At 54.6% G+C, this 26,263-nt stretch overlaps 9 protein-coding genes across 9 annotated transcripts; 3 read left to right on the top strand and 6 right to left on the bottom strand.

Moving 5' to 3' along the window:
- Positions 1-59: 59 nt before the first annotated feature.
- On the bottom strand, positions 60-2,411 carry BZA05DRAFT_387405 (amino acid/polyamine transporter I). Its single transcript, XM_051482577.1, has 8 exons — positions 2,055-2,411; positions 1,821-1,997; positions 1,762-1,768; positions 1,548-1,709; positions 1,213-1,490; positions 1,086-1,161; positions 420-1,023; positions 60-361 (listed from the first exon to the last, which is right to left on the bottom strand). Exons 1-8 carry the CDS (start codon positions 2,138-2,140, stop codon positions 183-185), a joined length of 1,569 nt encoding a protein of 522 aa, XP_051343121.1. The 5' UTR covers positions 2,141-2,411; the 3' UTR covers positions 60-182.
- A 2,408-nt stretch (positions 2,412-4,819) lies between these two features.
- BZA05DRAFT_348337 (aconitase family-domain-containing protein) lies at positions 4,820-7,868 on the bottom strand. Its single transcript, XM_051481230.1, has 3 exons — positions 7,619-7,868; positions 6,113-7,564; positions 4,820-6,062 (listed from the first exon to the last, which is right to left on the bottom strand). Exons 1-3 carry the CDS (start codon positions 7,676-7,678, stop codon positions 5,190-5,192), a joined length of 2,385 nt encoding a protein of 794 aa, XP_051343120.1. The 5' UTR covers positions 7,679-7,868; the 3' UTR covers positions 4,820-5,189.
- Positions 7,869-8,423: 555 nt separating this feature from the next.
- On the bottom strand, positions 8,424-9,654 carry BZA05DRAFT_387402 (P-loop containing nucleoside triphosphate hydrolase protein). Its single transcript, XM_051482576.1, has 4 exons — positions 9,468-9,654; positions 9,271-9,416; positions 8,977-9,206; positions 8,424-8,909 (listed from the first exon to the last, which is right to left on the bottom strand). Exons 1-4 carry the CDS (start codon positions 9,505-9,507, stop codon positions 8,621-8,623), a joined length of 705 nt encoding a protein of 234 aa, XP_051343119.1. The 5' UTR covers positions 9,508-9,654; the 3' UTR covers positions 8,424-8,620.
- Positions 9,655-10,739: 1,085 nt separating this feature from the next.
- On the top strand, positions 10,740-13,741 carry BZA05DRAFT_387399 (uncharacterized protein). Its single transcript, XM_051482575.1, has 8 exons — positions 10,740-11,112; positions 11,169-11,311; positions 11,363-11,656; positions 11,712-11,900; positions 11,952-12,115; positions 12,171-12,878; positions 12,937-13,325; positions 13,384-13,741. The coding sequence occupies exons 1-8, from the start codon at positions 10,837-10,839 to the stop codon at positions 13,579-13,581; spliced, it is 2,361 nt and encodes a 786-aa protein (XP_051343118.1). The 5' UTR covers positions 10,740-10,836; the 3' UTR covers positions 13,582-13,741.
- Positions 13,742-14,490: 749 nt separating this feature from the next.
- Positions 14,491-17,112, bottom strand: BZA05DRAFT_167292 (uncharacterized protein). Its single transcript, XM_051479159.1, has 4 exons — positions 16,561-17,112; positions 16,215-16,501; positions 16,020-16,160; positions 14,491-15,969 (listed from the first exon to the last, which is right to left on the bottom strand). Exons 1-4 carry the CDS (start codon positions 16,795-16,797, stop codon positions 14,634-14,636), a joined length of 2,001 nt encoding a protein of 666 aa, XP_051343117.1. The 5' UTR covers positions 16,798-17,112; the 3' UTR covers positions 14,491-14,633.
- Positions 17,113-18,709: 1,597 nt separating this feature from the next.
- On the top strand, positions 18,710-20,239 carry BZA05DRAFT_387389 (zinc knuckle-domain-containing protein). Its single transcript, XM_051482574.1, has 3 exons — positions 18,710-19,141; positions 19,284-19,512; positions 19,571-20,239. The coding sequence occupies exons 1-3, from the start codon at positions 19,066-19,068 to the stop codon at positions 20,037-20,039; spliced, it is 774 nt and encodes a 257-aa protein (XP_051343116.1). The 5' UTR covers positions 18,710-19,065; the 3' UTR covers positions 20,040-20,239.
- On the bottom strand, positions 20,240-21,268 carry BZA05DRAFT_387387 (cwf18 pre-mRNA splicing factor-domain-containing protein). Its single transcript, XM_051482573.1, has one exon. The coding sequence runs from the start codon at positions 21,052-21,054 to the stop codon at positions 20,464-20,466; it is 591 nt and encodes a 196-aa protein (XP_051343115.1). The 5' UTR covers positions 21,055-21,268; the 3' UTR covers positions 20,240-20,463.
- On the top strand, positions 20,755-24,074 carry BZA05DRAFT_167272 (uncharacterized protein). Its single transcript, XM_051479158.1, has 3 exons — positions 20,755-21,231; positions 21,339-21,614; positions 21,682-24,074. Exons 1-3 carry the CDS (start codon positions 21,156-21,158, stop codon positions 23,991-23,993), a joined length of 2,664 nt encoding a protein of 887 aa, XP_051343114.1. The 5' UTR covers positions 20,755-21,155; the 3' UTR covers positions 23,994-24,074.
- Positions 24,075-24,224: 150 nt separating this feature from the next.
- Positions 24,225-24,548, bottom strand: BZA05DRAFT_441778 (uncharacterized protein; the record flags this gene model as incomplete). Its single annotated transcript, XM_051486695.1, has 1 exon — positions 24,225-24,548. One exon carries the CDS (start codon positions 24,546-24,548, stop codon positions 24,225-24,227), a length of 324 nt encoding a protein of 107 aa, XP_051343113.1.
- Between the last annotated feature and the right edge of the window lie 1,715 nt (positions 24,549-26,263).

The following is a 26,263-nucleotide window of genomic DNA, read 5'->3' as shown; positions in this document are numbered from 1 at the left end:
AACTCACTCTTCCGGATATGGATAGAAATGCCTTTTCTGGTATTTATGACTGATGGTAATCACCGTTTTTTCTAGATGAGCTAAGGCCAATTTTTTGACGCGACTGGTCATAAATCATGCAAGTGATATCCCATGCAACCGTGAACGTCGGCCCATTGATCATTACATTCCACCTAAACCCATCAAGCCATCCTAACATCCACCGATGGTTTACCCCCAAAAACCCCTACATCTTGCAACCTCTCCAAATCTTCATCATCAAACACCGGTAGCCGGGGCCCCTTGAATCTCCTCTTCCCATCCAAAAAGTAATCGCCTACGGCAATGATAACAACGATTCCCAATGCCAACACCGTATAATCTACCATCCAATCAGTCGTCTGCAAGTCTTCCATATGCAAAAGAGGAAGATCACTCACTCATCGTCTGCTTCGTAACAGTCGGGCCTCCAGGCGGTAAACAGAATAGCACCGTAGTAACAGCGACGAACGCTACACCGATGAAATTCACCACCCAAGCGACGGGCTCCGGCATTCGGAATGGGCGATTCTTGGGGAGGCGTCTACGACCGCCACACATGTTCACGAACGTGGGGAAGGCATAGCTGATACCCAAACTCACGATACTCGCCGAGACGAGGGCGTTCAATGCTGCCGCACCGGCAAAGAAGAGGAGGCCGTAGATCAATACGACGACATAGGTCACTACTAGCGCGTTAAGTGGGATCCCGAGGCCGGTATGTACGTGTGCGAGCCATGGGGAGAAGGGGAGTCCGCCGTCGCGGGCGAAGGCCCACATCAAGCGCGAGGCGGTGGTCATGATCGCTGTGGTGCCGAGTATCAAACAGAGTGTGGGAAAGGTATTGAGCGTTATTGCACCCTGCTGGGACCCAGTGGCCGAGGTGAGGATGTGCAGAAGGGCGCCTTCGGGTGCGGCGAGGACCGACTCAATTTCGGGTGAGACAAAGAGGAGCGCCATACAGAGACAGAAGCCCGAGATTGTACCGATGATTACTGAGCCAATCTATTCCGGAGTCAGCTGGTGAAAGCAAGGAGGTGGGTGGTGGGGAGGGGGTAGGTGGATACCATTACTCGTGGGACGTTTTTGGAGGGATTTATGATCTCCTCGCAGAGATGGGCGGGGGCGTCGTAGCCTATGAGACTGCACGGTATTAATGAGACCTCATGGCCGAGGAATGACAGAGATACTGACGATAGCGTTCCCTGCAGCAATCCAATCGTCCAGGCAAGGCCTGTTGGCCATTCCGACTTGTTTATGACTCCACCAAAGACGAAGCTTGCGGGCAGATAATTCGGGGCCGCGGAAGCAAGTGCAGACATGGTTATGATCGCGAATCCAACAAGGGACCACACAAGGGCTGTTTTGTTGAGCAAGGGCAATTGGCTGTTGCCGAGGGCGTTGACGCAAAATACGAGGGTCGCGATTCCGGCGTAGATCAAGAACGTGTGCCAAGTTTGGTTAACATATGTCTGAACGGCCACGATTAGCAGTCTTCAGCTCACGAGGCGAATGGGAGGAAGTCGTACAGGATTCATCATGGCCGCCATCCCCTCAATCATGGTCGACGCGAAGCTTGCAGCCATGCCCGTGAGGAATACCCAACCGACCAGATTTACCCACCCACAGATCCATGACAGCAGTGGTGCCCATTCCTGGGACGATACAATCGCAACCCAGTAGTATTGGCCCTGTTCACGTCAGTTTTGAAACTCGCCTACCACACCATATCCGGAATCATACCGCAGCGCTACGCGGATTAGCAAGACTGATCGTAACCAGGGAACCAGCTCGAATCTCACGTAGGATACAGTCCCGCAAACTCGGCCATGCTCGCGGCTAAGCACCCGTTACATATACCCGAAACGACAAGGCCCCATAGCACAACCGAGGGGCCACCCCATGGAAGCGCCAGCGAGAACGACGCTGATAGCGCCGTCCACGTGTTTAGAACGATGAAAGCAAGCCCGAAGAGCGACCTATATCATCAGTAAGGGCTTTCTCCACACCAACACGAGAGTTGGGGGCATGGGCACCATGTCGTGTGTGTTCTCTTGAGCTCCTGCTTATATCCCAGGTTCTTGACCTGCTTCGCATCATCGTCCAGTGTTGTGCTTGACATAATTATTCAGAATTCCGTCGTTCTTCGGACCAAATCGCGTGGAATTCGCAGGATATGGGAAACTGGATACTGACAGCGTCTCCTCCCCCGCTATATATAAGAGCCGTTCATGTGTAGGGCGGACGATGTAGCACAAATGGCATCGAATCCGTGTCGTTGTTTTTGTTATGGCTCTGAACTATGCCGGTACTTTAAGCATAACGCCTTACAGGTGTAAGGAGGACCTCAGACAGCTGTCTCGCAAATATTAGGGTACATACCTACCGATGCAACACGGCCGGGATCTCACGGATCGCCGCGAATACCTGTCCGACCCGTCGGATGGCTGCCTAAGTAGCTTCCGGCCGTATCTGCTATCCACAGGATTGGCAGCTCCCCCGTCTTCTACGTTGCATCACATCGGCGGCTAGCCTTGATATCGCAGAAACGATCATAGGTGGCGGCCGCCGACATGCGTGAATATCACATGCGATGTACCTATAACTACGTCCGGGTCCGGATACGTTCTTGCAGAACAAACAGAGGTAAGGGGCATGAAACAGAAGCGGAGGTTGAAGACCTTGGGCTCGGAGTATGAGCCCTTACATTATGCGTGGCCGCGTGGTTGGGTGTGATATATGGTTGGGGACGCCTAAAACCGGAGTGAATTGCGACATTCATTTGGCTGACAAATCACTCGTGATTAAGTGTGTCTACGCCAAAATGAGGGTCAAGAAGTGCGCCGCAGGCAATTTTTCGAATACAGAGCAAGTAATTTTCGTAATTGTGAAAAATTTTGGGCCATATGGCCCCATTTTTGACCTATTTGCGTGTGTTCTGAGGAGGTTCAAGTCGAATAGCACTCATACGCGAGCTCAGTTGGGGTGAGCAAGGATCAATCGGTGCCAAGGCTCGGGTTATAGCTCATTACCTGTCACTCGTATTACCGCTTTAGGAATTTTAAAAAGCGCTAGAGCCTTAGTGCATGCTATTAATTGCGACATTCCAAAATCCTCCCCATACAAATCAGTTTTTTTCAACCCACTTAAATTAATTCACCACGCTGTTTATTTTTATTCCGCTTCTATAGCGACCCACTTTAACCCTTTCTCTATCGTTTTATAGAGCTCTTTTAATTTTAATGGGTGCTGTGGTTGAGTTAAACCGGGGGTGGAGTTGGGCATTTTTTCACTCTTATTTTAGGTGTCCCCAACCATATTGGAATCAACCATTGTTCTAGGTATTATCCGGTGCTGCCAGTTCATCCGATGAGTTATTACTCTGGGGACGCATTCATGAGTAATCACCTACGTGGGTATCTCTATGTGTAAGTTCCACCGCAGAGTCAGCCTAGACTGCATACATGATACCTGTATCCACAAAAAAAACACTCAGGAACCGAAACAATTAAATATTGCGTTCTGACTCTTGGTGATGTTATGTACCACTACTATGAGCCCCCAGTGAAGAATATAGACTCAGTACACCTAAGCACGAACCCAGCGGCAGCCCGCCGGGTTCCACGGGGAGAAGCAACCAAAAGCCTTACAGCGCACCCATAGTATTGTGCAAGTCCTTGGGTATATCGTTTCAATTCTCCCATAGAAGGCTAGAAATAGATAAGAGGGTATCTACAGTCTCAAGTGCAAATAAAGAACACGGGGCAAGGCTTTCGTTGTATGTGCACAGGCGCGTACACGTACACCTCGCATCGGGGTCAAGTCCAGTGGGAAAGCGGGTATCCGGCATGGCGATCTATCCCTCCTCCCAGCATTCCGGATACCATCATGGCAGACAGACCTCCTTATCGTCCGGCAAAAAATTACCGGTTATGTACGTTCCGCAGGACCGCAGTCCTCGGATGAGGAAGACAAAACTCGGGACAAGCCACCAATCATGAACAGAGACTTGAAAAGAAAAGCCCCAGCGAATAAAGCCCGCACCACGTATTCGTTGCCCTTTCTCTTTTATTTTTTGTTTTCCAATGTGTGAAATGTAGGAGTATTGTGATAGGATACTTGATGCTTATTCGTATCGTCATAGAGTAGGTCCTCTATAGTTATACATGTATGCAGATAATAGCTGACGGTTCGCCATTCGGCTCCCGGCCCCGATCGCCACTCCGGTGCCCGAAGTGTCCTCGGTGCCTCTTGGACCATACATACAAATTTCGCGTAAACCCGAACCCCCGGACGACCCCGAATGCAACCCCCGAGACCCAAACACCACCACCGAAACATTTAAGGCTAAATCCCGAGATTCAACCTCACCTCGTCCTCGTCGTAATTATGCAGGTCCCACCGCTCAATATCCTCGGAAAATATGCCAGTTTTCTCGGCATTCTCTGCATCGCTGGGGTTGTTGACCCCAGGCTCGACTGGCTCGTCGCCTTTCTGCCCAAACTTATGGCTGAGTATATGTACTGAGAACTGCCAAACACTCTGTTCACCCCCAAAGTTTTCCGGAAACTAAAATTGAACAGTACCTACTCGGTGTCCCGGCGGGGAACTGAATTTGGCTCTAAAACTGGAACTGAAAACTGAGGCCATCCAAACGGGCCCTTAACGGTAGCGATGTGCGAAGCGGTGCCCAAGTGGTGCGAGACGAGCATCAACCAGCACGATGCATTCCTCTTGACACCCGAGGGTGTAAATGAAATTTGAATGGTGCATGTTTTCTATTGGAGTGGCAGATGCTATTGTGGAAATATTTGCGTGATACAGACCATGAGAGGAAACTCAATAGCGAGTGATGGGTATGAATGGCCACGAAATGAACCAAGCAATTACACGGCTATCACTCATTGTACTTTCCCAGCAGCTGAATTTACCAGATATTCCTACGCACCGCACCGTATTATCGTACGTGCGTTCTCCACGACACGACACGGACTACATTCATCCATCCATCCACGCAACCCATGATATGAAACAACAATATCTTCACTGAAATGAAAAACCAAACGATTCCCTTTTGAGCACCAAAACCAAACGATTCCAAACATGAGAAAAAAGTTCAAAAGATATTCGCACTTCCTTCCTTCCTTCCACACCCTCCACCGATGCCAGATCTAATCCTTCTTGGAGAGCAGGTTCAGCGCGCTTCCAGCGAGGACATAGCCACTCTGGTCCTTGGAGAAAGTGTGCTTGACGGGAATAGTATGCTTTGATCCGTCACGCTTGGTGAGCTCCAGGGCAACCTCTCCCTTGCCATGGTTCTGGAGCATCTCCAACAGGCCGACGGTAGTAACGCTATCGCAGGCGGCCATGAGGTCGTAGTCCGCCTCGTTGGCGAAGGTCAATGGGACGATGCCCTGCTTCTTGAGGTTGGTCTCGTGGATGCGGGCGAAGGACTTGGCAAGGATGACGCGGCCGCCGAGGTATCGGGGCTGAAGAGCAGCGTGCTCACGCGCGGAGCCCTCGCCGTAGTTGGTCTCGGCGACTACGAGCCACTCCTGGCGTTCGGACTGCCACTTGCGTGCTAGCTCGGGAATGCCCATAGACTTGCCATCGAAGTCGTACGCAACATTCACCTCCTCCGTCTCGGCGTTCATGGCGCCGATCAGGGTGTTGTTTGCAATGTTCTCGAGATGGCCCTTGTATTTGAGCCACGCTCCGGCGGCGGAGATGTGATCGGTCGTGCACTTACCCTTGACCTTGAAGAGGACCTTCAGATCCTTGAGCTCTGAGTTTCCAAAGGGCTTGAAGGGCTCGAGGAGAGCGAGGCGGTTAGATGTGGGAGAAACAACGACGGGGGTCTCGGGAGATGGCTCGATGACGCCAGCGAAAGGAGAAAAGTCTTTGTTTCCGGGAATGAAACCGTTGGAGGGAAGCTCGGGTCCGGTAGGGGGCGAAAACTTGAAAGATCCCCCGTCGGAAGTAGGAATGGAATCGGTGATGGGGTTGAAGGTTGTGCTGCCAGAGTAAATCATGGCGGTGACAAGCTGTGGCTAAATGAGCACTTGAACTGGAAATGGGATAGAAACGAACCTACCTCCGGTGAGGCAAGGAAGTTCATGGTTTCGGGGCTTCCGTCGTTACGGGAACGGAAGTTGCGGTTGTAAGAGGTGAAGATAGCGTTGGTATCGCCCTTCTTCACATCATCCGTTCGCTTCCACTGTCCAATGCAGGGTCCACATGCATTAGCAAGGACAGTTCCTCCAGCCTTCTCAAACACGTTGAGTGTCTGATCTCTCTCCAAAGTAGCACGAATCTGCTCACTTCCGGGAGTGACGAAGAAGTCAGCCTTGGGCTTAAGTCCCGCAGCCTCAGCTTGCTTGACTAGGTGCTCGGCGCGCATCATATCCTGGTAGGAGCTGTTGGTGCAAGAACCAATGAGACCGGCGGAGAGCTTCTCGGGCCAGTTTTGCTCTTTCACGACATCCTTAAACTTGGACAAGGGTGTAGACAAGTCGGGGGTAAAGGGACCGTTGATATGGGGCTCCAGCTCGGAGAGGTTAATGGTGATCACCTCGTCGTACTTGGCGTTCTTATCGGCACGGAGGAAGTTGTGCTGCTTGTTGATATCCTTAGCGGCCTCTGCAACGAATCCACGGTTGGTGGCGTTCAGGTAGGCAATCGTGCTCTCGGTCATCGGGAAGAGTGATGTAGTAGCTCCAACCTCAGCTCCCATGTTGCAGATGGTTCCCATACCGGTTGCACTAAGGGTCTCCACGCCAGGTCCGTGGTACTCAATGATGTATCCGGTACCGCCACGCACGGTCAATCTTCCGGCAAGGTTCAGGATCACATCCTTGGGGGTAGCCCACCCGCTCAACTGTCCCTCAAGTCGAACACCCAAGACTTTGGGCGCCTTCAACTCCCAAGGTGCGTCGACAAGAGCGTCAACGGCGTCTGCACCACCGACACCAATAGCAATAGCACCGAGACCACCTCCATTAGGTGTGTGCGAATCCGTTCCGAGCATCATCAACCCGGGCGCTGCGTAGTTCTCCAGCACAATCTGGTGGATAATTCCTGATCCGGGAGCCCAGAACGCAATACCGTACTTCTTCGCCGCGGATTCTAGGAAGTCAAAAACCTCCTTGTTTCCGGCAATAGACTTGGGCAAGTCGACGTCTGCACCGCGCTCCCCGACAATCATGTGGTCGCAGTGGATCGATGCTGGCACAGCAGTGTTGGGGAGGCCACAGGTCATGAACTGGAGCAGTGCCATCTGCGCAGACGCATCCTGCATAGCTACTCGGTCGACCTTGAGCTTGAGGTAGGCTTCACCACGGATTTTGCCATTGAGACCGCTCAATGCTTCCTCGGGGTTGTCGAGATGCGAGTAGAGGATCTTCTCGGCGAGCGTAAGGCCCTGCCCGGAGCCAAGCACACGGCGGACTTCGGACAGCTTCTCGACGAGCTTCGCGTACGGTGGGCAGACATTGGGGCGGAAGCTGGAGGGAGCAGTAGAAGCTTGTCGCAGGAGATTGTGACTTTTCTACAACGGATTAGCGAGGCTTCAAGCAAATTCAATAGTCAGCAATTTCATTACCGTGAGGCCTCCTCTCCGGCCACTGCGCGCCGCCGCTTGTAATAACCGTGTTGACTGCATCGGGCGATATTGTCCTCAAGGAAGGTACAGAGAAGCGAGGAAGATCCGTGGGCCCTTTTATTAACCTTGTCGGAGTCGGGAGGCGGATGCAATGGCAAAATTTCGGAAGCCCTGGGGGCTGAAATTTTAAGAAATGCCGTTTTGCGAGCAAGGTTATTGGTCCGCCTTCCTAGCGTCGTGGCACATTGCGGGGTTCGGGTCATCATTATTTGTCACTCGCAGTCTCAGGCACGCGAGCAATTTTAATGCTACATAGGAATCTGTGGTATCATACCTCCAGTAGACGAAGAGACGCCCGGATGCCCGGTGCGAATGGTGTCGCTACAAGACCCAGACCGGAGAGCACCTATTCAAGTACTGCCCCGAATGGAAGACCTAACAGAATTAAGATCCTATGGGCAGAGGTTCGGAAGGAGACAGTCAAGGAAAGGATGACTTCCAGATTCGAAACCTCTTCGCGGACGAGCGATGCAGCCAGATCATTCTAGACTTTCTCGCCACCAATGATGTGGACAGGCGGGTCCCGCAGGGCGGTGAGAAAGACGCAGCCAGTGAGGCGTCGGAGTGGGAGTTGAGAGCACGGGAAGAGAGACAGGCGGAGAGGAGGCGAGAGGAGAAGGAGGGCACTGAGGTCGAGGAATCGGGGCCACTCCTGCTGTTTCTCTTCAATGAGCCCGCCTATCAGCTGATCACCAACGCACATAGTTACGGCATTAATAATATTGCTCCCGGCAACAACCATGGTTGGGCAGGTAAGTTCAGCCTGACTAGCAATACCAGACAACGGAGACACGACAACGGGATGGTAAAAGCGTAAGCTTCTCAGAGTTGGTATTTTCCATAGGCAGATAGCCAAATCTAACCCTAACCGCTGAAGCTGATGCACCGAATGAGATCCGCAGATCATGACAGCGAAACACCCTTCATAACCCAATCCCATCCTCAAACTATTGCAGCAAAGCTGAGATCGTTTTTGCTCTCGATCACAATGTCGACTGGCACACGATTCTCCAATAAGAACCGCCCATTGGGTATATCGTTTCCCTCAGCTCGCGCCACTCCATCCTCTAAAGTTGCAGATATTCCCGCCGCAACATGTCGTTTTGCCAGCCTTTGCTTCGCCAGGTTCTCATCGACTTCCACGAACCACCGCATGTCAAACAATGCTGATACAGCAGTCCATTCCTCCGGGGCTGAAAGGGAAAGATAGTTTCCTTCGAACACGAGGATCCTAAAGCCGACGAACATTATTTTCCCGCTCTTTCAGGATGCGCATAGGGCTTTGGGTTGTAGCCTACCTCTGGGTGGGTTTGATAGGAATATCGTTCTCCACCGGATCCTTCACAGCGTGATCGAAGCTCGCTGCATAAATTGTTGGCGGCTCCGTCTCCGATATCGGGGCCTTGCAGGCAACAATGAGTTTTGCAAGGCCAATAGGATCGAAGGTCCAATGTGCTCCGCGACAGTAATGGGCCCGCGCGGGATCTGGCATTGCAGAGAGCTGGGCACGGGTATAATGGTATCCATCCTATAACGCGTGGTCGTCAGCGATGTTTACTTCAGCCAGTTACTTTTGTTTCATATGACCCTACCATCGGAACCATGGCTGCAACTGCTCCTCCGAGCTTCTCGTTCAGCCCTCGGACGACATGAGCTGCCAATGTCGTCTTGCCGCTGCCTGGAATGCCAGCAACGGAAATCAAGAGTCGTTGGTTTGAAGGGATGGACTCGAAGCGGGCTTTTTGGTGGTCAGCGAGAATGAACAGGCAGACTGTCAGCGATCACCTACCGGCAGCTTCTTCGACGAGAGAGTGGGCCTGATCTTGCATATCAATACTGTCTCTGACTGGCAAAGTTGTAGTATCACACGGGAGGTGGCTGATTCTCGGCTAGAGATGTTGATGCGGTGATGAAGCTAATTGACGTTACACCAGACTGGTTCGTGAGGGGTGAAATGCGGGGGTGATCAACGCGGGGGTGGTCAACGCGGGGGTGGTCAACGCGGCCGCCAACCTCTCCGCAACGACCTCCCGTCTGTAGGCGACATCTCGTCAAACCACCCCACGGGTCAGACAGCGTGTGGCACGGCAGCGATTGCGTTCAACCAATCAATCCCATCCATCTCTACCCACCCGAAGATGTGGCTATTTCGGGCACTGGTGGACGACATCGTCCTGATAGCGCCTACTCCAACGCTGCACGGAGCCGGGAGAGCTCTGATTTCCGCATCGTTTTGAAGCTGAGATGCTGCACTTCGGTGCAACCCCTTCCCGACCTGAAGATACTCGATGGGCGACTTTTGAAAGGCATGTCTTACTAGCTCCTACTCCGACGCGGCACGTAACGTATGTAGTCGAGACTCGAGCTAGGATTTTCCCATCAACTTAAGCTGAGATGCTGCACCTCAGCACGGGGACATGTGTTTCATTTGATTGGTCATATTGGGCATCACTTGGGTCGGACTGCATGTTTGAGGCGGACAGAAGAATTCGGCTTCCACAAAAACGATGCACGGCATCGTGATCGAATAGCACTCTACCTAGGAGAAGAACATTTCTCTAGATGCCATCCGGATCAGGCCATTTCATGGTGGGCCATTTTGTGGCAACCAAGGCCTTTTTATTACCCCGCAGTGGCAACGATCCCCGCCAGAAATCCCCAGGGAGGGCGGTTGATCGCCGCCTACGAATACATCCTAGGGCCAACTTTACTTTACGCAGACACTCCTGCAGGTTAGCTATAGCGAGCCAATCGCATCGTCATTCTCGTAGGGCTGAATGTACCTCCACGATAACCCCGAATTCAAAGCGGCCTGGCCGGGCTTCGTACGGCACATCTGCATCGATCCTGCAACCCATCCTAGAGGATTTATCTTCTCTACCATCAGCTGCGGGATTCACTGTCTCGGATTGGTCAATTGTTTCGCTGCGTATGAGCTGCTCCTTCGTGCGCCTGCAATCGGAATCGTGATCAAGTTCAGTCGCCACTTCTTGGATGCCCATCATCATGGTAGTTCCCCCACCACTGTCCACATCATATATAAATATGCCCACCAGATCCCCTTTCATTTACATCCTCAATTCCCCTCAAGGATTCAATCCCATCCTCTCTGATTTCCCAAACAATCCAAAAATCGCAGACAGACCGGTCATTTCACAATGGCCACCAGAAAGATCAACATCACTGGTGTCCAAGGCGGCCGCGGGCAAGGCACCAACAACCAGATGCCAGCCCGCATGGAGATCAACACCTATCTTCAGGATGCGGATCGCAAAACCATCCTTCTCCTCGGCCTTGAGCGCATGCAGGCCCGTCCCCATAGTGATATGAAATCATGGTACCAGATTGCTGGTATTCATGGAAGACCGTACACTGTGTGGGATGGCGAAGGGAGGAACGGGCAGAAGCCGGGTGGATATTGCACCCACAGTAGTGTATATGACCCTTACGCATCATGAAAGTCGTCCATGTAAAGCTTACTCGGTCGCAGGTCCTCTTTCTGTCCTGGCACAGGCCGTACCTGGCCCTGGCGGAGACGGTCTTGTACGAGGACATCCAAACAGCCGTCAAGGCGTTCCCAGCTGGTGCAAAGCGTGATCGTCTGGCAGCCGCAGCTGTGACTTTCAGACTCCCGTGAGTAACTATTCCACGCACCAAGTCGCATCCATCCTTACAAAAAGACAGATACTGGGACTGGGCTTCCAAGCCGGCGATACACCCTCTCATCCTCCAAAAGACGGTTCAAGTTGAGAAGCCCACGGGAACAGTCACCATCCCCAATCCGCTCTACAGCTACAGATTCCAGAATACCAATGACTTCCCCCCCGGGAAGTATAGGAACTGGACGCAGACGTTGCGTCATCCTCTTACGGATTCTTCGATGGAAAGTCAGGACGCGATCCTGACTAATATTAAGACGGATATAGAAAGGAGGGATACGCAAGATCGTTTCGGCGGACGAAGGGGTCCTTGGATCAAGTAGGTGCCATCTGTGATGCACCCTGATAATCATACGATGGCTAACATATTGAAGTCTCCGAGAGAGAATCTGGCATCTTTTGAACGTCGAACAGAACAGGTATCCTACGTATGCAGCCTTCAGCAATGATAGGTGGGTGGTGAACGGCCGCTCCTCCGATTACGACTCCATCGAGTCGGTTCACAACTCGCTCCATGGCATGATTGGAGGGAGTGGACACATGGGCGATCCAGGATATGCTGGGTAGGGTTTCCAGTTCGATATGATGACACCACAGTGCTAATGAGACATCAGCTTTGATCCCATTTTTTGGCTCCACCACTGCAATATCGACCGCATGTGGGCACTATGGCAGGCACTTCACCCTGAAGATGATATGAACTGGGACTTCGGTATCAAAGCCGAGACTGAGCACACATTCCACTGGTGGTCAGGAACTAAAGAGGAAGAAAACACCCGTAAGTAACCCCATATTAGTCCTTTTGATGTCCACAACTGACCTTCACGTCTCAGCACTCGTCCCCTTTCACCGGACTGACAGCGCCTACTGGACATCAAATGACTGCCGCGACTTCAAAACCTTCGGCTATACTTACCCCGAGCTGGCAGATTGGAACGTTCCCAATGTCAGCCGGGCACAGCTCCGTACAAAAGTAGCCGCTTCAGTCAAAACTCTGTACGCAAACCAGACGACTGCCGGCTCGCTCCTGAATGCAGCCCGCTCATCGGCACCGGCGGGAAGCCCATTCATTTCCCTTGCATCTGCCCCCGGCGGCGATATGCCCCCACTCGAGCCCCGGCCAGGAGCTGCAGCCCCAACCGCAGCCTCAACCGCAGCCTCAAACGCAGCCCCGGAAAAACCAAAGAGTGCGCTGCAGGCTGCTGCTGACGCGATTCCCCGTGGCCCAGCTCAAGCGGCCACAACCCCGGCTCCACAGCAGCCCCTTCACGCGGCTGCTGCTCCCTCTGGCTCCACTCCGAGAGCAGGTCCCCACGCCGCCACCGCCGCCTCTCCCGCCAAGACCCATCATTTCGGGGTGCGCGACGTCGCTGCTGCAGTATCGAAGGGGGTGGATGCCGCCACCACCGGCGTAGCCAAGGCAACAGAGGCCGCCAAAGCCGCTGCTCCGCCGCAAGTCCGTGCGGCCATCGAATCCGTTGAGCGGGCCACCTCGGGCCCTCTCAAGGCCGCCGGCGAAGCGATCAAGAAAACCGCCGCTGGTAACTCCGCTCCCCGCTCCCCCTATCCCAAATAAGTATGTAGCTAATACCACCGCAGCCTACGAGCGCAAGGTAATCGAACTCGACGTCCCCATCAGCACGATCGTGAAGAACAACAGCCACCGGGAGTACTTCGCGAACATCCGGGCGCCGAAGTACAGTTTCAACGGGTCGTACGTGGTGCACGTATTCCTTGGTCCGTTCACGGAGGACTACCGACAGCGCCCCTTCGACCCCAACCTCGTCGGCTCCCTCCACGTCTTCGCAAACAACATCGAAACCACCGGCTGCGAGAACTGCAAGAAAAACGCTGAGCAGAATCTCGCCGTCACTGGCTCCGTACCGCTTACGTCTGCACTCTTGGAAAGGATTGCCGAGGTCGGATCACTAGAGCAACAACATGTCGAACCGTATCTTAAGCAGAATCTGCATTGGAGAATTCACCACGTATGTGCCCCCCCTCTCTCCTTAATCCTTACCTCGATAATAATGATACCGCCGGCAGAACGATGAAGCCCACGGCAACGTTGACCGCCGCACCTGCGGCGAGGACCTGAAGGTTGCCGTGACCAGTGTGGTAGTGGAGCACCCCGCCACACCGGACGGAATCCCGATCTATCGAGATTGGAACCCGATCCCTGGTATTACCGAGGGGCGGCCCACCGGTGCTGGGTACGATGACGCTGAGGGATACGAAGGCTGAGGGATGGCGGGTTCGGAGGATGGGGATGGGATGGAGGATGGAATGATGGGATGATGGGATGGGATTGTATACGGATATGAGCGAGAGAAGAGAATATGATATCTAACGAACTTTTGTTTATGTTCATGTGTGCGCAACGAATGGAATGTAATTCACCCTGGTCCGTGGGATGGATGGATGGATGGATGGATGGATGGATGGATGAGGGCTCTGGACTGCTGCAGTGGAGTGCCTACATCCTACCAACCTACCTGCCTAGGTAATCAGTGAATTCCCCATCCTTACATGGCAATACGCATCCCCCGCCCTCCCCCCCTCGCCACAGCACCCCACAGCACCCCACAATGCATCATTCATTCAGCACATCACATCACATCACATCACATCACATCACATCACATCACATCACATCACGATCACAGCTCCAGCTTCCGCATCATCCTCCGCTTCATCCTTCATTTTATCCTCATCCTCATGACATTGCACGTCCCCCATACCTACTACCCCATACTACCCCATACTACCTCTTCATCCTCACGCCACCACTGATCCACAGACCCGACAGAAAAAAAATAAGCAAAAAAACACGTACAACATTTTTCCCCCAACCCCCAACCCCCAACCATCGCCTACTAATCCCCATCCCATCCCATCCCATCCCATCCCATCCCATCCCATCCAGACCCCCCTTTGTGACCGACCTAACTCCCCCAAGACAAGACAAGACAAGAAAGAAAGACAGACAGAAGTACCGGGCACAAAACTAAAAACGAATTACAAGCAAAGAAACAACGAATTGACGAATTGACGAATTGACGACGAAAACACAGCCCCCTCCCATTTTGTTTTTGCTCTGCCCAACCCAACTACGTAAGCTAAACTAATAGCTAAGTACCTACAATGGATAGAAAGAAAGAAAGGAAGGAAAAGAGAATTACGCTATCGTACGGTAGTAGCGGGGGTAGAGGGGAGTAGAGGTATGTAAGTAAGGGTGGTGGTGATAGGTAGGTAGGTAGAAGAAACAAAACGAGTGACGGAAGAAGGGTCCCCATCTACATGCGCATATTCATCCCTCCACCGCCACCACCAGCGGCACCTCCTCCAACCGCACCACCGTTCCATCCCCCGTGCTGGCCACCCCAGGGTCCTCCTGCCGGCCCAAACCCGTTCATACCGCCGTCCATCACGTGGTGTCCCGGCGCACTACTAGAGCGTGGGGCCATGGCGATGCCGCCGTTGAGAGGAGACTGCTGTCCGACGTTTCCCCAGCCCAGGTGAGGCTGCTGCTGCTGCTGCGGCATGCGTTGCGGCGTGGGGCTCACTTGTACGTTGAATGGCATCTGGTGCTGCAGTGGGTAATGCTGTTGCTGCTGCTGAAGAGATCTGTTCACGAGGGAAGGCGAGGTTGCGGGGTTGTTGAATTGCTGTGGTGGCTGCATGTTGTGGTGGGATTGCATGCCGTGCGATGGCTGCATTCCGTGGTGCGGCTGGATGACATGCTGGCTCTGATGCTGTTGGAACCCACTACCACCGGAGCTGTACGAAGATTGCATCATTTGCGGCTGTGGCAGATTCGGGTTGAAACTACGGCTGCTGTGCATGGTCTGTGGAGATTGCGCCGGGTTCGGATAGTAGCTGCTGTTCTGCTGCTGCTGTTGCGGCTGCGGCTGCTGTTGTTGGGGGTAGAGCGGTTGCGCTGTCGGCTGTTGGTGTGTGGGGGGCATTGGGTATCCCATTCCCCGCGTCGTGATCCTGGTATTCATGTTCGGATACGACCTTACAGACGGCAACGTCGAATAAGGTGGTGGACCAGAATGTGGGAACTGCGGCGACGGGGTAAAGTTTGCTGTCGGATTGAATCGCTGCTGAGAGATGTGATTCTGAGGGATCTGTTGCTGCTGCAGCGGCTGGTGCATAGTTGGCTGCATGATTGGTTGCATGTTGGCCATGACAGACATGGTTGGCATTGTCGGCTGCATCGGATCGTGGTAGCCATGGGTAGGAAGATACGGCTGGGTCATCACAGGGAAGAACTGCGAACGTCCGGAGAAGTCGTCATTCTTGTCCTGTCTGCGGGACTTTTCCTGCTTTCCCGGCGGCGGGGTCTCCGGAGGCGATTCCACGAAATCCTTGAAGATTCGAGCTCGGGCCTGTTGGTAAGCAGCCTCCCGCTCTTCCCGGGTGGTCTTTGAGTTCGAGGTGACAACGGAGTTATCGTTGTCGGACGAAGTGTCAGAGCCTGCTTTCCTGGTTTTGGAGGAGCCTCTTGGTGGGGTATCGGATCCACCTCCGCGTCGCATGATCTTGACAGCTGGTATCACACCACTCGAAACTGCCTTCTGGATTTGCTGTGCCGCTACCGGCCAGGCTGAAAGTGAGGTGGTGGGTCTATATTATTCGTCAGCCTTGTAGCATGCGTGAGTTGCTGGATGCCATACATTCGTGCTGCCTCGCCGCGGAACATGCGTACTGACGCGCCGGAAGAGTCGGCCACGTGGGTAAGCCGGTAGTATTCAGCCATCTTGTGCGCCAAAAGACGGTGGTAAGAGTTTATAGGAGGCATGTCAAAAATCTCGCAACTGATAAGCACGTTAGCATGCGGAGTACGTCAAACCCCTGGGCTTTCACCACACTTTTTGTTCTCGATAAACGCAACGATGTCTTTCTCCAGCTTGATCACAAAGATACGGTCTCGTGGATTCTCCAGCGCATCTATCAGACGAGGGTCCGGCTGGTCAACTGGATCGCACAGCATGGTTTGCAGTTGTTGTGTAACGAAGGGTTCCTGCGCTTGAGGCGAGACGACGATGACCGGCGATAACCGATCCGACGTTCCAGAGGACGCACTAGTAGAGTCGCCATTCTGGGACAATATCCGGATGACTGAGGGGATACCGTTCAGTTGACTCGCCGGTGCGTTCTGTGAAAGGCATCAGCTTCGGGTCGAACCTAGAAGAGAGGTGGGAGGTGAGAGCTTACAGTAACTTCATCCAAAGTTACCGCCGAACTGCCCGGAGGTAAAGACGCATCTTCCCGTGTGATGGTATCATCTTTCAAAGTTTGCGGTTTCTCTTTGGCGTCGATTGACAGGATCTCGAGCGCCGATGATATGCCTGTAGCCTCGTCGCCGACAGTTTTGGAGTCTGCGGTAGGTTGAGATATCGGAATGCTAGCAGATACGTCTGGTGTTGCTACAAGAGCTTCTGGGGCCGACATATTATTGCGTAGTGGGGTTGCTTCTGGCGACAGAGCAGGTCGAGGGTGTGTAGATATGCTGGATGGAAGTAGAGGCTCTCTTGTATCCACAGGCTATTCGAGGACGGTGGTGGCGGGTCAGTGGGGGGGCCGATCGGATATGTGGAAGCGGCGAGGGAAAACCGAGCATACCTGAAGACCGTCGGGACGTTGTGCGGGTGGTAATGAAGGCGCAGATTGCAATGGGTAGAAGAAAGGAAGCAGTATGTGGAATCAGACGCCGGTCCCAGAAATCAGGATGAACGAGAACGAAGAACGATTGAAAGGAAGCGATTGGAGAGTGTGAGGCTCTCGAGACATAGTCCTAAACAATAACCACTAACATCTGCGCACGACGGGGGAGCAGGTGGACGTGAGTAGTTGAAAGGCCAGCTAGGCAGGCGGGCGGACGGAGGGGGGCAAGGCTCGACTTGAGTTGGCGCACTTGGGTGGAGTGGAGGTGGTGGCGGAAGGAAGGAGAAAGGATCCGGAGGAGGTGTAGGGCTGTCTGAGTGGCTGTTGGGTTCCTCAGGAGATTCTGCGCGGAGGCGTCAAAGGCGTGGGTGTGTAGGAGCTGGCGACGCACCGAAGCAGCCTTGTGAGGGAAAGATACTACTGTTTCGGGAAGAAAACGCTGTCAGCCGGGTAACTAGCAGTCGTCGGTAGTTCTTGTGCGGGAAGCCGGGGTGAAGATCCAAGAGCTGGCAGAGCAGTTAAATACTCTTTCAAGCAAGGAAAAAGCAGTAAGAAGTAGGGAGGTTTGTCGATTGTTTGATTCGATGTGCTTGAAGAGATGAAAAGAGTAGAGAGACTTCTGGGGGATGTAAGATTCGCAGGACTGAAAGTCTGTTGCCTGATGATATCCTGGCAGCTATGGGGAAGGGAATTTCCGTTTTTATTTTCCGGGGTTTTTTTTATGCGTTTCGCCCTGATCGGCAATCGTGCGAATGTGCCAAGCTCTGAATCTCGACATCAATATCAAAACCGCAGAACCGATTAAATCTGCGATCAAAGGTCAACGTCCCCCGGGTCCATGCTTGTTTGATGGCAGTGAACTATCTCGAGCTTCGGCTATGTACCACTTCCGCCTCAGAATATGATTTACGGACGACTCGCACAACGTACAAAATATACAGACATGACAGTGATCGATTCTCGACGAGACCATAGCCATGAGGCTCAGGGCTCCGGATGTGCTCAGCCGATTCATGGTTGTACTCCTTGCCTGGTTCGTTGTGCATGCTGTGTCTCCTTAAAGACCGACTGGCTGACGGCCGCCACTACTCTAGTTCGAAGAATTCGAACTTCGGATTCATTGTCGTTTGCAGCTGATCTGGAGCTGCCATGGTCTCGACTCTCACCGCCGTTAGTTCACACGAATGACCTATTTCTGCGCGCCGCTGTGTTAGGGCTGACAGTGGATGGTGCACGAAGGGGCATCGATACTGTTGCAGCAGCAGCGGGACAATCAGTCATGCGCAGATCATGTGACGCTCCGAGTGATAGACAATGATTCGGGTGTCATTCCTCGACTGCAATAATCACAGATGCACATCGAGTCCTCCAGCCTTGGCCGATTCTTCCCGCTGGTACTCGGACGTTGAGATCGAGAAAATCTCGCTGCGCCAGTGCCACCGGTTTCTGGTATGCGTCGTAGGGAGGCTCTGCTGTTGCTCCTGCTGGATTGATGTTTATGCGCTAGGGAATGGAGTCTACTTTCCGGGCGGGTTGGCTGACAGCAAACAGACACGAAGTACTCCAGCGCGGCAGGTTCTATCGTAGGGGATTTGCAAGTCAGCCAGCGGAAAACACTGTAATATGATTCGCGAGCGGTGTGGCGATCCTTTCGAATAAAATGAGACAACTCAGTTCAATTCTTCCTGTGCAGAATCGGTGCCAAGTGAATTAAATCGATTTCTTTCTTTGTTGCTCCTCTGTCGTCCTCGTACTCAACACGAGCAGCTTGAATGCGCTTTCTGAAAGTCATTTTCTTCTGACTTCTTCGTCTTTGCTGCAACAACACCACAGCCAAGGCCCTCCGAACAACCCTCTCCCTCCCTCCAACACGCATCAACCCGTCCTCAGAACGTAATAACCGCAACAGTACCAACTCGTCCCTCGCCTGCAGTCAACCCCCCCTAGAACACTCCAACCGTCATCTACCAAGTATCGGTACTTGTAGATACTCGCATCTTCACCACCACCACACGTTCCCAACCGTCACAATTAGTGGCGTCTCCAATACGCCGCATGCATCGCTACCGCCCCTATTCGTCAGCGTCCAAGGCCACACCGACCACCCGTTGCCAGAAATGCCTGAAGCTTGGTAAGTCCTCTCTCGTTTCGCGTCCAGCGAGCGTACATAGGCCCATCCATCTGCAGCCTTATGCGCAGTCCACTTTTTCCTCTGCAACCGCGATCGCCCGCATATTGAAACTCGACTAATCGGCGGTGTGAAAATTACTCAGGCCACTATAGTTACGAATGCAAATCTGTCGCGCAGGAGCGGCCTTACATTTCACGACCGTCACGGACCCAGCAACTCTTCAATCCAAAGCTGCAGACGAAATTGACCGAGGCCGCGCCGCCCAACGAAGTCTCGCTGACCACCAAGAAGGGTGTCGCCGACAGCATACTGAAGCAGAAGGAGGAGGAGCGGGAACGGGAAGGCCGCAGTCGCAAGCGGAGAAGAGACGGGTGAATACAGCTGCCGTCTCATATGTCGCGTGAGATGACGTCGCTAACACCGCCATAGCTCGGCTTCACCACCACCAGGCACTCGCCCCCGCGATCGCTCCTCGTCTGTGAGCTCGTACTCGTCGTACTCGAGTATATCTTCGGGCCGATCGCCGTCGCCACCTGCCCGCTCCCGAGCCGGCAACAATGGACGCGAAGACCGACGCAGGTCCGACAGCTACTCCCGCAGCCCAGACCATGAACGCTCTGTGCGCCGGAAGTTCCGTGACTCACCCAGCCCGGGAATGAGGGGTCGCCGATTGAGTCCTACGGATAGCGTACGGAGGACCAGGAGTGCGTCTAGGCCCCGGAGAGTCAAGGCTACGCCGACAAAGAAGGATGGGAGCGCAAACGGAGGGGCGACCCGGCGAGATCCCAGCCCGCGACCACTACCGCCAGCACCAGTACAACAAGCACCACGGGGAAGGAGTCCCAGTCCGTTCACCCGCCGCCGACTGATGACGGAAGCAATGCAGAGAGGGGTATAGGCCTTAGTCAGCTGTGGCTTTGGTGGGTTCTGTAGTCTTTTTCCTTTGAATGCGTGGGGTTGCGTCTCAGAAGCCTCGCCACTATATAAATTGCTCTTCTGCTCTAAATCGGAGAATGGAGTTTGTTGTATCACTACTTCTGTAAGTTTGCTTGCGTTTTCATTTGTTGCGGGCCGTTTTCGCGAAAAGTGTAGTAAAGCCTCTTTTGTCTGTGTTGTCCGTAAATAATGTACATACAGCAGCAGTCTGCATTTACCCACCTCCAAATGTCCACCTGCCCCGGCAGAAAACGACCCATGAATCGCTAAAACCATGCACAACAAATCCCCTCATGAACAAACAAAAGACCGAATCCGTATGTGTACAAAGAAGCACAAAGAAACGCCAATCCAGACCAACCCAGCCCAGTCCTTCAGTCGACCGCCTATTCCTCCTCGACTTCGCCGTCCAGCTCATCCCCCTCTTTCTCCCTCTCCTCCACCATCTTCGCCAGATTCCCCTCTACCACGTCATCCTCCTCCATACCGCCCTTATCCTTCGCCTTCTCCTCTATGATTCTTGCACGGATCAACTTCGCAATGGCCATATCGGTGCGCTGATCCAGCCGTTCCAGCTTCTTGTCAACATCGCGCTTCAGATCCCAATTCGGCTTCTTGGGTTGCAGATTGAACAGATCAATAGGCTTATCCTCCTTCTCAGCCTCAACACGGTGTTGCCGCGTCTCCTCAGCGATCTTTGCCGCCGCGTCCTCGAGCGTCTCCTGGTTCTCGGTCGGAAGCGACGAGAACCCCATCTTTGGCGCGCGCTCGACGATGTCATAGTTCCGCCCCGACAGCAGGTGCGACACGTCTTTATCGGTCGATTGTTGTTGTGTGGGCGCTCCCAATGCTGTGGGTGCGGAAGCCGACTCGTCGCTGGAGGAGGAGGATGTGGGCGCTTTGCGTTTTAGCGATTTGAGCTGCGAGAGACGCTCTTTTCGCGCGGCGGCGGCGGCATCGAGCGAGGCGGTGGACATGGTGGCTGTATTCGTGGGACGGAGGGGGGTTGTTCGGCTGCGAAAAATATGGAGCTGTTGGTTTCGGTGATGGTGTTGATGTTCTTCCCTTGCAGACCGCGATGCTGATGTTGAGCTTACGAGATCACGTGCGTTCGTGCCGGGTAATCCTTCGGCCGGGACTCTCGGAGCTTTTTGGTGGTTCCTCTTTTTTTCTTTTTTTTTTTTTTGTTTTAACTGGGCCCCGTAAAATTATATACGGCCCTTTCTTCAACCCTTGGATGACGACGCAGCAGGAGCGGCAGCAGCACAGAGCAATTCGGAGCGGCATACATTCTTCTTCTCTCGGATGAAATCGTTCATCCGCTCCACCACCAGCACCAGCACAAATCCCAATGCGGCGGCTACCTTGGCGTTGTGCAGACAGCATGTGCGCCCTCTCGTGCTCACGTTCCTGGCTCCGGCAGTCTATTGCAATGCAACGGCAGCGGCCGCGGCGGTAGCGACACGAGCGTTCTCTGGCAAACCGGCGACGGTGGTGGGGGCGGGCGCTGCGAGGAAGGGCGGGGAGGAGAAATTGCGTATGGCTCCAGAGCTCAAGCGAGGGTGTGCGGGGAATTGTGCTGATTTCAAGGTACCTGCCTGCAGCTCCAGGACCGAGATGGAACAAGCAGGAGCTCAATCGGAGTGGGCGGAAGCTGGTGGAAGGACTACGTTCCCGTCTCGAGTCCGACGTTTCCCGTCTCCGAGACTTCCCCGACGACGAACCCAAGAAGGCGACGGTAGCGGACGAGGGCTATGTCAGGAGGACCGACTTCACGGACGACGAGGTGAGGCAGGCCCATGACCACATGCGGGGGGTTAAGACTAGGCACGAGGAGGAGGATATGGCACTGGCCGCGTTGACACAGCGGAACCGACGGATTCCGAAATACCTCTATGCGGTGGTTCCGGAGGCGCTGCGGGCGGTGGAACGGCAGATACGAAGCATCTCCGACGAGATCGAGATGATGCGCTACCACGAAGACAAGATGAGGGAGCAGAGGCGTGCGGTGCGGCAGTTGCTCGCTGGTGGACGCAGCGTGGAGGCTATCACACAGCAGTACAAGACGGCGACCAAGACGGTGGATGCGATTCCCCACTTCGTCATGGTCATGTCCTACTTGATACATTACCGACGGCTCTTTCGACTCTCCAGCAACGTGCTGGAGGCAATGGGCAAAACTTTGATTCCCGATCCGGTCGATGTTGGGCAGGCATACCATATGCTGGTTAGTGAACGACTGGTGCCGCATGTGGACTGCGATCGCAATAAACAACATCGAAAGGAGATGGAGAAGGCTGCGGCAAGCTGTGCGGAGCTCCTGATGCGGATTCTGGATGTCCGAGCCAACATTAAGCCACTTCGGATACCTCAGATTGTGATCCATACGGTGGTGCAAATGGCGCCGGTTTCGATGATAGCAAACTTCTACATGAAACTGTTGGAAGGCAAGATTAAGGTCAGGGAGTTTACCGGTTTCCACTTTGTCGGGCGCCTAGCACGGCCGGATGAAGAGACGGGTATCTCATTGTGGATGGATGCGTTTACGATTCTGAAGAGCATCCAGTACAGGAATGGCTATCTTTCATCTTTCCAGGCGAGGCACGCAATCTATGGCGTTTTATACCAGGCGATGCGTGCCAACGATCCAGCCACTACGGACGAGATCATGAAGTTCCTGAAAGAGTGTGGGCTGGAGCCGGGAGTAGAGGTCTACAACATGCTCATGGCTCGGGCTGCACAAGAAGCCGACGAAGTGGCATTGCGGAAGTACTTCGATGCGATCACCGAGTATGGCTTCCGACCGTCCATGGTCTCTTACGCCATCTCCCACAGCTTCCACAAGCACCAACGCAACGACCGCGAGCGCGAGGCTGTTATCTCAGACGCACTCGCCCTCGACACCAGTCTCAACCTCTTCCTTGCCACAGACATCCTCCACGCAGCGGTCCTGCAGGAGAAACCATACGACGAGGTCTACCGGCGCTACCGATCGTTCTTCACCACCAAGCTTCTGGAAACCTTCCACATCGCGCCGTCACGAGATGTTCCCGGCGGGACCACCGGCCCGAAGAAGCTCGATCCCGACCACGTCACCCTGGTAGTGATGCTCTCCTCGTACTGCAAGACGGAACGCAACATCGCCAAGATCTGGGATCTCTACAAGCTGTACCAAACCAAACTCTACGACCGCACCGCGCCCAACCGCAAACTCCGCAAACTCCTGCTGCAAGCCGGGTCCCACATCCCGCACACCATCATGCTGGGCCTGGGCAAACGCATCCAGGGCCTGCCCTACGTCGCCGCCGTCCTCGAGGACATGCTCAAGCCCCACGCCGCAGTCGAATCCGACGTCTACTCGTGGTCCATCTTCCTCAACTTCCTGACGCGCGCCGGGAAGATGGAAGAGGCCGAGACGGTCGTGGGGATCATGCGCAGTCGCGGACTGAATCCCAACGCGGTGACCTTCACCACGCTCCTCAACGGCTATGTCCGCTCCAACCTTGCCGAGCAGGCTGAGGAAGTGCTCGATCGCATGGTCGAGGTCGGCGTGGAGACGAATGTCTTTACCTGGACTTCGCTGCTTGCCGGCTACGTCAAGAACGGTGAGAATTGGCAGGCGGGTGACGCCTTCAGAAGGATGCTCGACGCTAGTGTCCAGCCCGATGAGGTCACGCTTCAGGCGGTTAGTGGGATTACTGATAGGGACGCTTTTGAGAAGGGGCTTAGTGGTGAATTGCCGCCGGATCTGGAGGGTGAGGAGGGTGGGCAGGCGGAGGTGCATGGTGAGGAGGAGACTGATGATTGGTTTGGAGAGGAGGGGAAGGAAGGCGTAGTGGAGAAGGGGGAGAAGGAGACTGATGATTGGCGTGGGGGGAAGGGCGAGGAAGGGGTAGTGGAGAAGCCTGAGCTGTAGATATCCTGTGTTTCGTTTTCTGCTTCATTGCTTGTGTCTTCGTGTATATATACCTACATCACCTTTCTTCATCCTCTGTGTATACCAATTCGACTGTACGTATGTAGAATCTCGAATCCATTTGTATCCCCTCTACACCATGCCGTGACCCAGGTAGATCCATGACCATAAGTTATCCCACCATCCTGCTTAACGCCATCTCTGCACCCATTTACCCATCGTCCCATCCCATTATTTCGCCAACTTCCTCCGACACGCCTCAACCAGCGCCCCCAGCTCCTTCCTATCCACGACCGTCTCCTTGCCCTCTACCAGCACTGCCAGAGCGTTTCTCGCACACTCCAGGGCGCCCTCGTAATCCCGCTCGTAGTATTTCCTCTCCGCGTCGGCTTTTGGGTTCGCGGGCACGGCCACGGGGTAGATCACGGGCCGCCATTGAAGCTTTTGCGCTTGGAACTGCGACTCTGATTGCTGAAGCTTCGAGGTGCGCGGGGAGGTCTTGGGGTCGGAGTCGGAGTCGGAGTCGGAGCTGGAGGAGAGGAAGGGGAGGTCCATTGTGAAGTTGACGTGGTGGGGTGGGGTGGCAGGGTGGGATGGTTGGTTGGTGGGAGGCCCTGGCGGGCATGGCGAAACGCGTGAGGCGAAATTTGGGCTGGGCGGTGGTCATGAAACAGCACTCGTGGGGGAACTAGCGCACAAATCCCCGAATGGTGACGATGCCGATCGGCGTCAGATCTCACATCGTCGGATCAAGTCGCCACGGATCTCTGGCGGTGGAAAAGCTTGGGCAGATCACACTTTTTCACTCAAACTTTGTCTCCCCCCCTCCCCCCCCCCCCTCCCCCCCTCGGATTCGCCTGCGCTTATCTATGCAAATCATCGAGGCAAACGCCTTTTTGTGCGATACGAACGTGAGCATCCTGGAGATTTCCAAATGCGTGTTCCACACTTAGAGACTCAGAGTAAGGCTGCGGCAATCCTGTCATGCGAGCTCAGGTCGAGGCTTGGCAGGCGCACACACCAGAAGGAAACGAAGGGTAGGAAGGGCGACCGAAGGGTGGGAATCAACCGACCGATTGTGGCCCCTTCCCCCTTGAGTGCAGAGAGGGCTTCCTTTTCTCCACACCCAAACCCAAACCCAACCCAACCTGACCCAGCCCAACCCAACCCAACCCATCCTATCCTATCCTATCCTATTCCATCCTATCCTTTCCTACACACCTACACACCATACCACATCCCCCGCGACCTCCGACCGACGCCGCACCGCCTATTTTCGTAATTTCTCCCGCACACACGCCCCAATCGCGCTGTCTTCTACGCGACCCACCACCACGACCACCACACACAGCTAGCTACAACACAACCACAACACAATGGGCATCCCGATCTGGCGGCCTCCCTCCCCTCCCAACGAGCCGATCCTCTCTCCCGCCGCCGCGCACCGGCTCGCCGTTCACCGGCGGCACCGGCGCCCGTCCGCACGCGACCGCAACTCTCAAGCCTTCTTCGAGTTCTTCCGACAATCCAGCAGCTCAGCGTCGTCATCGCAGCTGTGGCGCGAACTCAATACGCTGCCGCCGACGGCGCGGCGCGGGGGAGGGGGAGGGCCGCGCCCCGACATCGAAGAGGAGTACCTAGCAGCTGTGGACGAGGCGCGGCGCGCGCCGCACCCGATCGTGCTCCCGCTGCCGATCCCTCCCGAGCGGCGGCAGATGATGCGCGCGCGCGCCGCGAACGTATCCGCCACCTTGCGCCGGGTTCAGCGTCGTGCCGAAGCTGCCGCCGCCGCCGCCGAAGCGGAGGCTGAGGTCGCCGCGGAAACTACGGCGGAGAATGACGATGACGACGAGGAGTCCGAGGGCACCGGCGACGAAAATGCTAGGCCTCGCCCGCCCGCCCCCCCGTCGCAGGCCCAGGCCCAGGCCCTCGCCGCTACAGCTACAGCTACGAGACCCATCCTGAGGTATATGGATGGCCTGGGCGACCGCGAGAGGTCCATTAGGTATTCCTCCACCCTCGTGCACAACGACAGGTACTTCTCCGGCTGACGAGCGTGCCCCCCGCTCCCCCCTGTAGCCCGGATCCGCCAAGTACTTCGTCGTGGGCCGCGCTGCTGCCAGACGATATCGGCTTTGCGACGGCGTGTGATCTGTGGGACGACGAGGACGGCGAGCTGCTCGGCTTCGGATTTGGCATGGGCGCTGGAAGCATTGAGGAGGCGCTTATGGAGTTCCGTAGAAGGCGCGATGCCGTTAGGGGGACTAGGT

Source organism: Tricharina praecox (genome assembly GCF_024521635.1).
Source record: "Tricharina praecox strain CBS 144465 chromosome Unknown BZA05scaffold_3, whole genome shotgun sequence".
Taxonomy (NCBI): Eukaryota; Fungi; Ascomycota; class Pezizomycetes; order Pezizales; family Pyronemataceae; genus Tricharina; species Tricharina praecox.
This window is presented reverse-complemented; position numbering and strand designations above follow the sequence as displayed.

What these genes read in the sequence shown, in the direction of transcription:
- BZA05DRAFT_387402 (XM_051482576.1), bottom strand. Translation starts at nt 9,507, where the DNA reads ATGCAAGATCAGGCCCACTCTCTCGTCGAAGAAGCTGCCG. An exon ending in TCTCGTCGAAGAAGCTGCCG is followed by an intron (nt 9,417 to 9,467) that starts GTAGGTGATCGC and finishes ACCACCAAAAAG; the next exon opens with CCCGCTTCGAGTCCATCCCT. An exon ending in TTGCAGCCATGGTTCCGATG is followed by an intron (nt 9,207 to 9,270) that starts GTAGGGTCATAT and finishes CACGCGTTATAG; the next exon opens with GATGGATACCATTATACCCG.
- BZA05DRAFT_387389 (XM_051482574.1), top strand. Translation starts at nt 19,066, where the DNA reads ATGCATCGCTACCGCCCCTATTCGTCAGCGTCCAAGGCCACACCGACC. An exon ending in CCAGAAATGCCTGAAGCTTG is followed by an intron (nt 19,142 to 19,283) that starts GTAAGTCCTCTC and finishes AAAATTACTCAG; the next exon opens with GCCACTATAGTTACGAATGC. An exon ending in CGCAAGCGGAGAAGAGACGG is followed by an intron (nt 19,513 to 19,570) that starts GTGAATACAGCT and finishes ACACCGCCATAG; the next exon opens with CTCGGCTTCACCACCACCAG.
- BZA05DRAFT_348337 (XM_051481230.1), bottom strand. Translation starts at nt 7,678, where the DNA reads ATGCAGTCAACACGGTTATTACAAGCGGCGGCGCGCAGTGGCCGGAGA. An exon ending in GCCGGAGAGGAGGCCTCACG is followed by an intron (nt 7,565 to 7,618) that starts GTAATGAAATTG and finishes AATCCGTTGTAG; the next exon opens with AAAAGTCACAATCTCCTGCG. An exon ending in ACTTCCTTGCCTCACCGGAG is followed by an intron (nt 6,063 to 6,112) that starts GTAGGTTCGTTT and finishes ATTTAGCCACAG; the next exon opens with CTTGTCACCGCCATGATTTA.
- BZA05DRAFT_387387 (XM_051482573.1), bottom strand. Translation starts at nt 21,054, where the DNA reads ATGTCCACCGCCTCGCTCGATGCCGCCGCCGCCGCGCGAAAAGAGCGT.
- BZA05DRAFT_167292 (XM_051479159.1), bottom strand. Translation starts at nt 16,797, where the DNA reads ATGTCGGCCCCAGAAGCTCTTGTAGCAACACCAGACGTATCTGCTAGC. An exon ending in GCGTTTATCGAGAACAAAAA is followed by an intron (nt 16,161 to 16,214) that starts GTGTGGTGAAAG and finishes CGTGCTTATCAG; the next exon opens with TTGCGAGATTTTTGACATGC. An exon ending in CGCGGCGAGGCAGCACGAAT is followed by an intron (nt 15,970 to 16,019) that starts GTATGGCATCCA and finishes CGAATAATATAG; the next exon opens with ACCCACCACCTCACTTTCAG.
- BZA05DRAFT_387399 (XM_051482575.1), top strand. Translation starts at nt 10,837, where the DNA reads ATGGCCACCAGAAAGATCAACATCACTGGTGTCCAAGGCGGCCGCGGG. An exon ending in GGCGATCCAGGATATGCTGG is followed by an intron (nt 11,901 to 11,951) that starts GTAGGGTTTCCA and finishes ATGAGACATCAG; the next exon opens with CTTTGATCCCATTTTTTGGC. An exon ending in GATCAAGAAAACCGCCGCTG is followed by an intron (nt 12,879 to 12,936) that starts GTAACTCCGCTC and finishes ATACCACCGCAG; the next exon opens with CCTACGAGCGCAAGGTAATC.
- BZA05DRAFT_387405 (XM_051482577.1), bottom strand. Translation starts at nt 2,140, where the DNA reads ATGTCAAGCACAACACTGGACGATGATGCGAAGCAGGTCAAGAACCTG. An exon ending in TTGCTGCAGGGAACGCTATC is followed by an intron (nt 1,162 to 1,212) that starts GTCAGTATCTCT and finishes AATACCGTGCAG; the next exon opens with TCTCATAGGCTACGACGCCC. An exon ending in TGTTACGAAGCAGACGATGA is followed by an intron (nt 362 to 419) that starts GTGAGTGATCTT and finishes ATTGGATGGTAG; the next exon opens with ATTATACGGTGTTGGCATTG.
- BZA05DRAFT_167272 (XM_051479158.1), top strand. Translation starts at nt 21,156, where the DNA reads ATGCTGATGTTGAGCTTACGAGATCACGTGCGTTCGTGCCGGGTAATC. An exon ending in GGGACTCTCGGAGCTTTTTG is followed by an intron (nt 21,232 to 21,338) that starts GTGGTTCCTCTT and finishes CAGGAGCGGCAG; the next exon opens with CAGCACAGAGCAATTCGGAG. An exon ending in GGGCGGGGAGGAGAAATTGC is followed by an intron (nt 21,615 to 21,681) that starts GTATGGCTCCAG and finishes ACCTGCCTGCAG; the next exon opens with CTCCAGGACCGAGATGGAAC.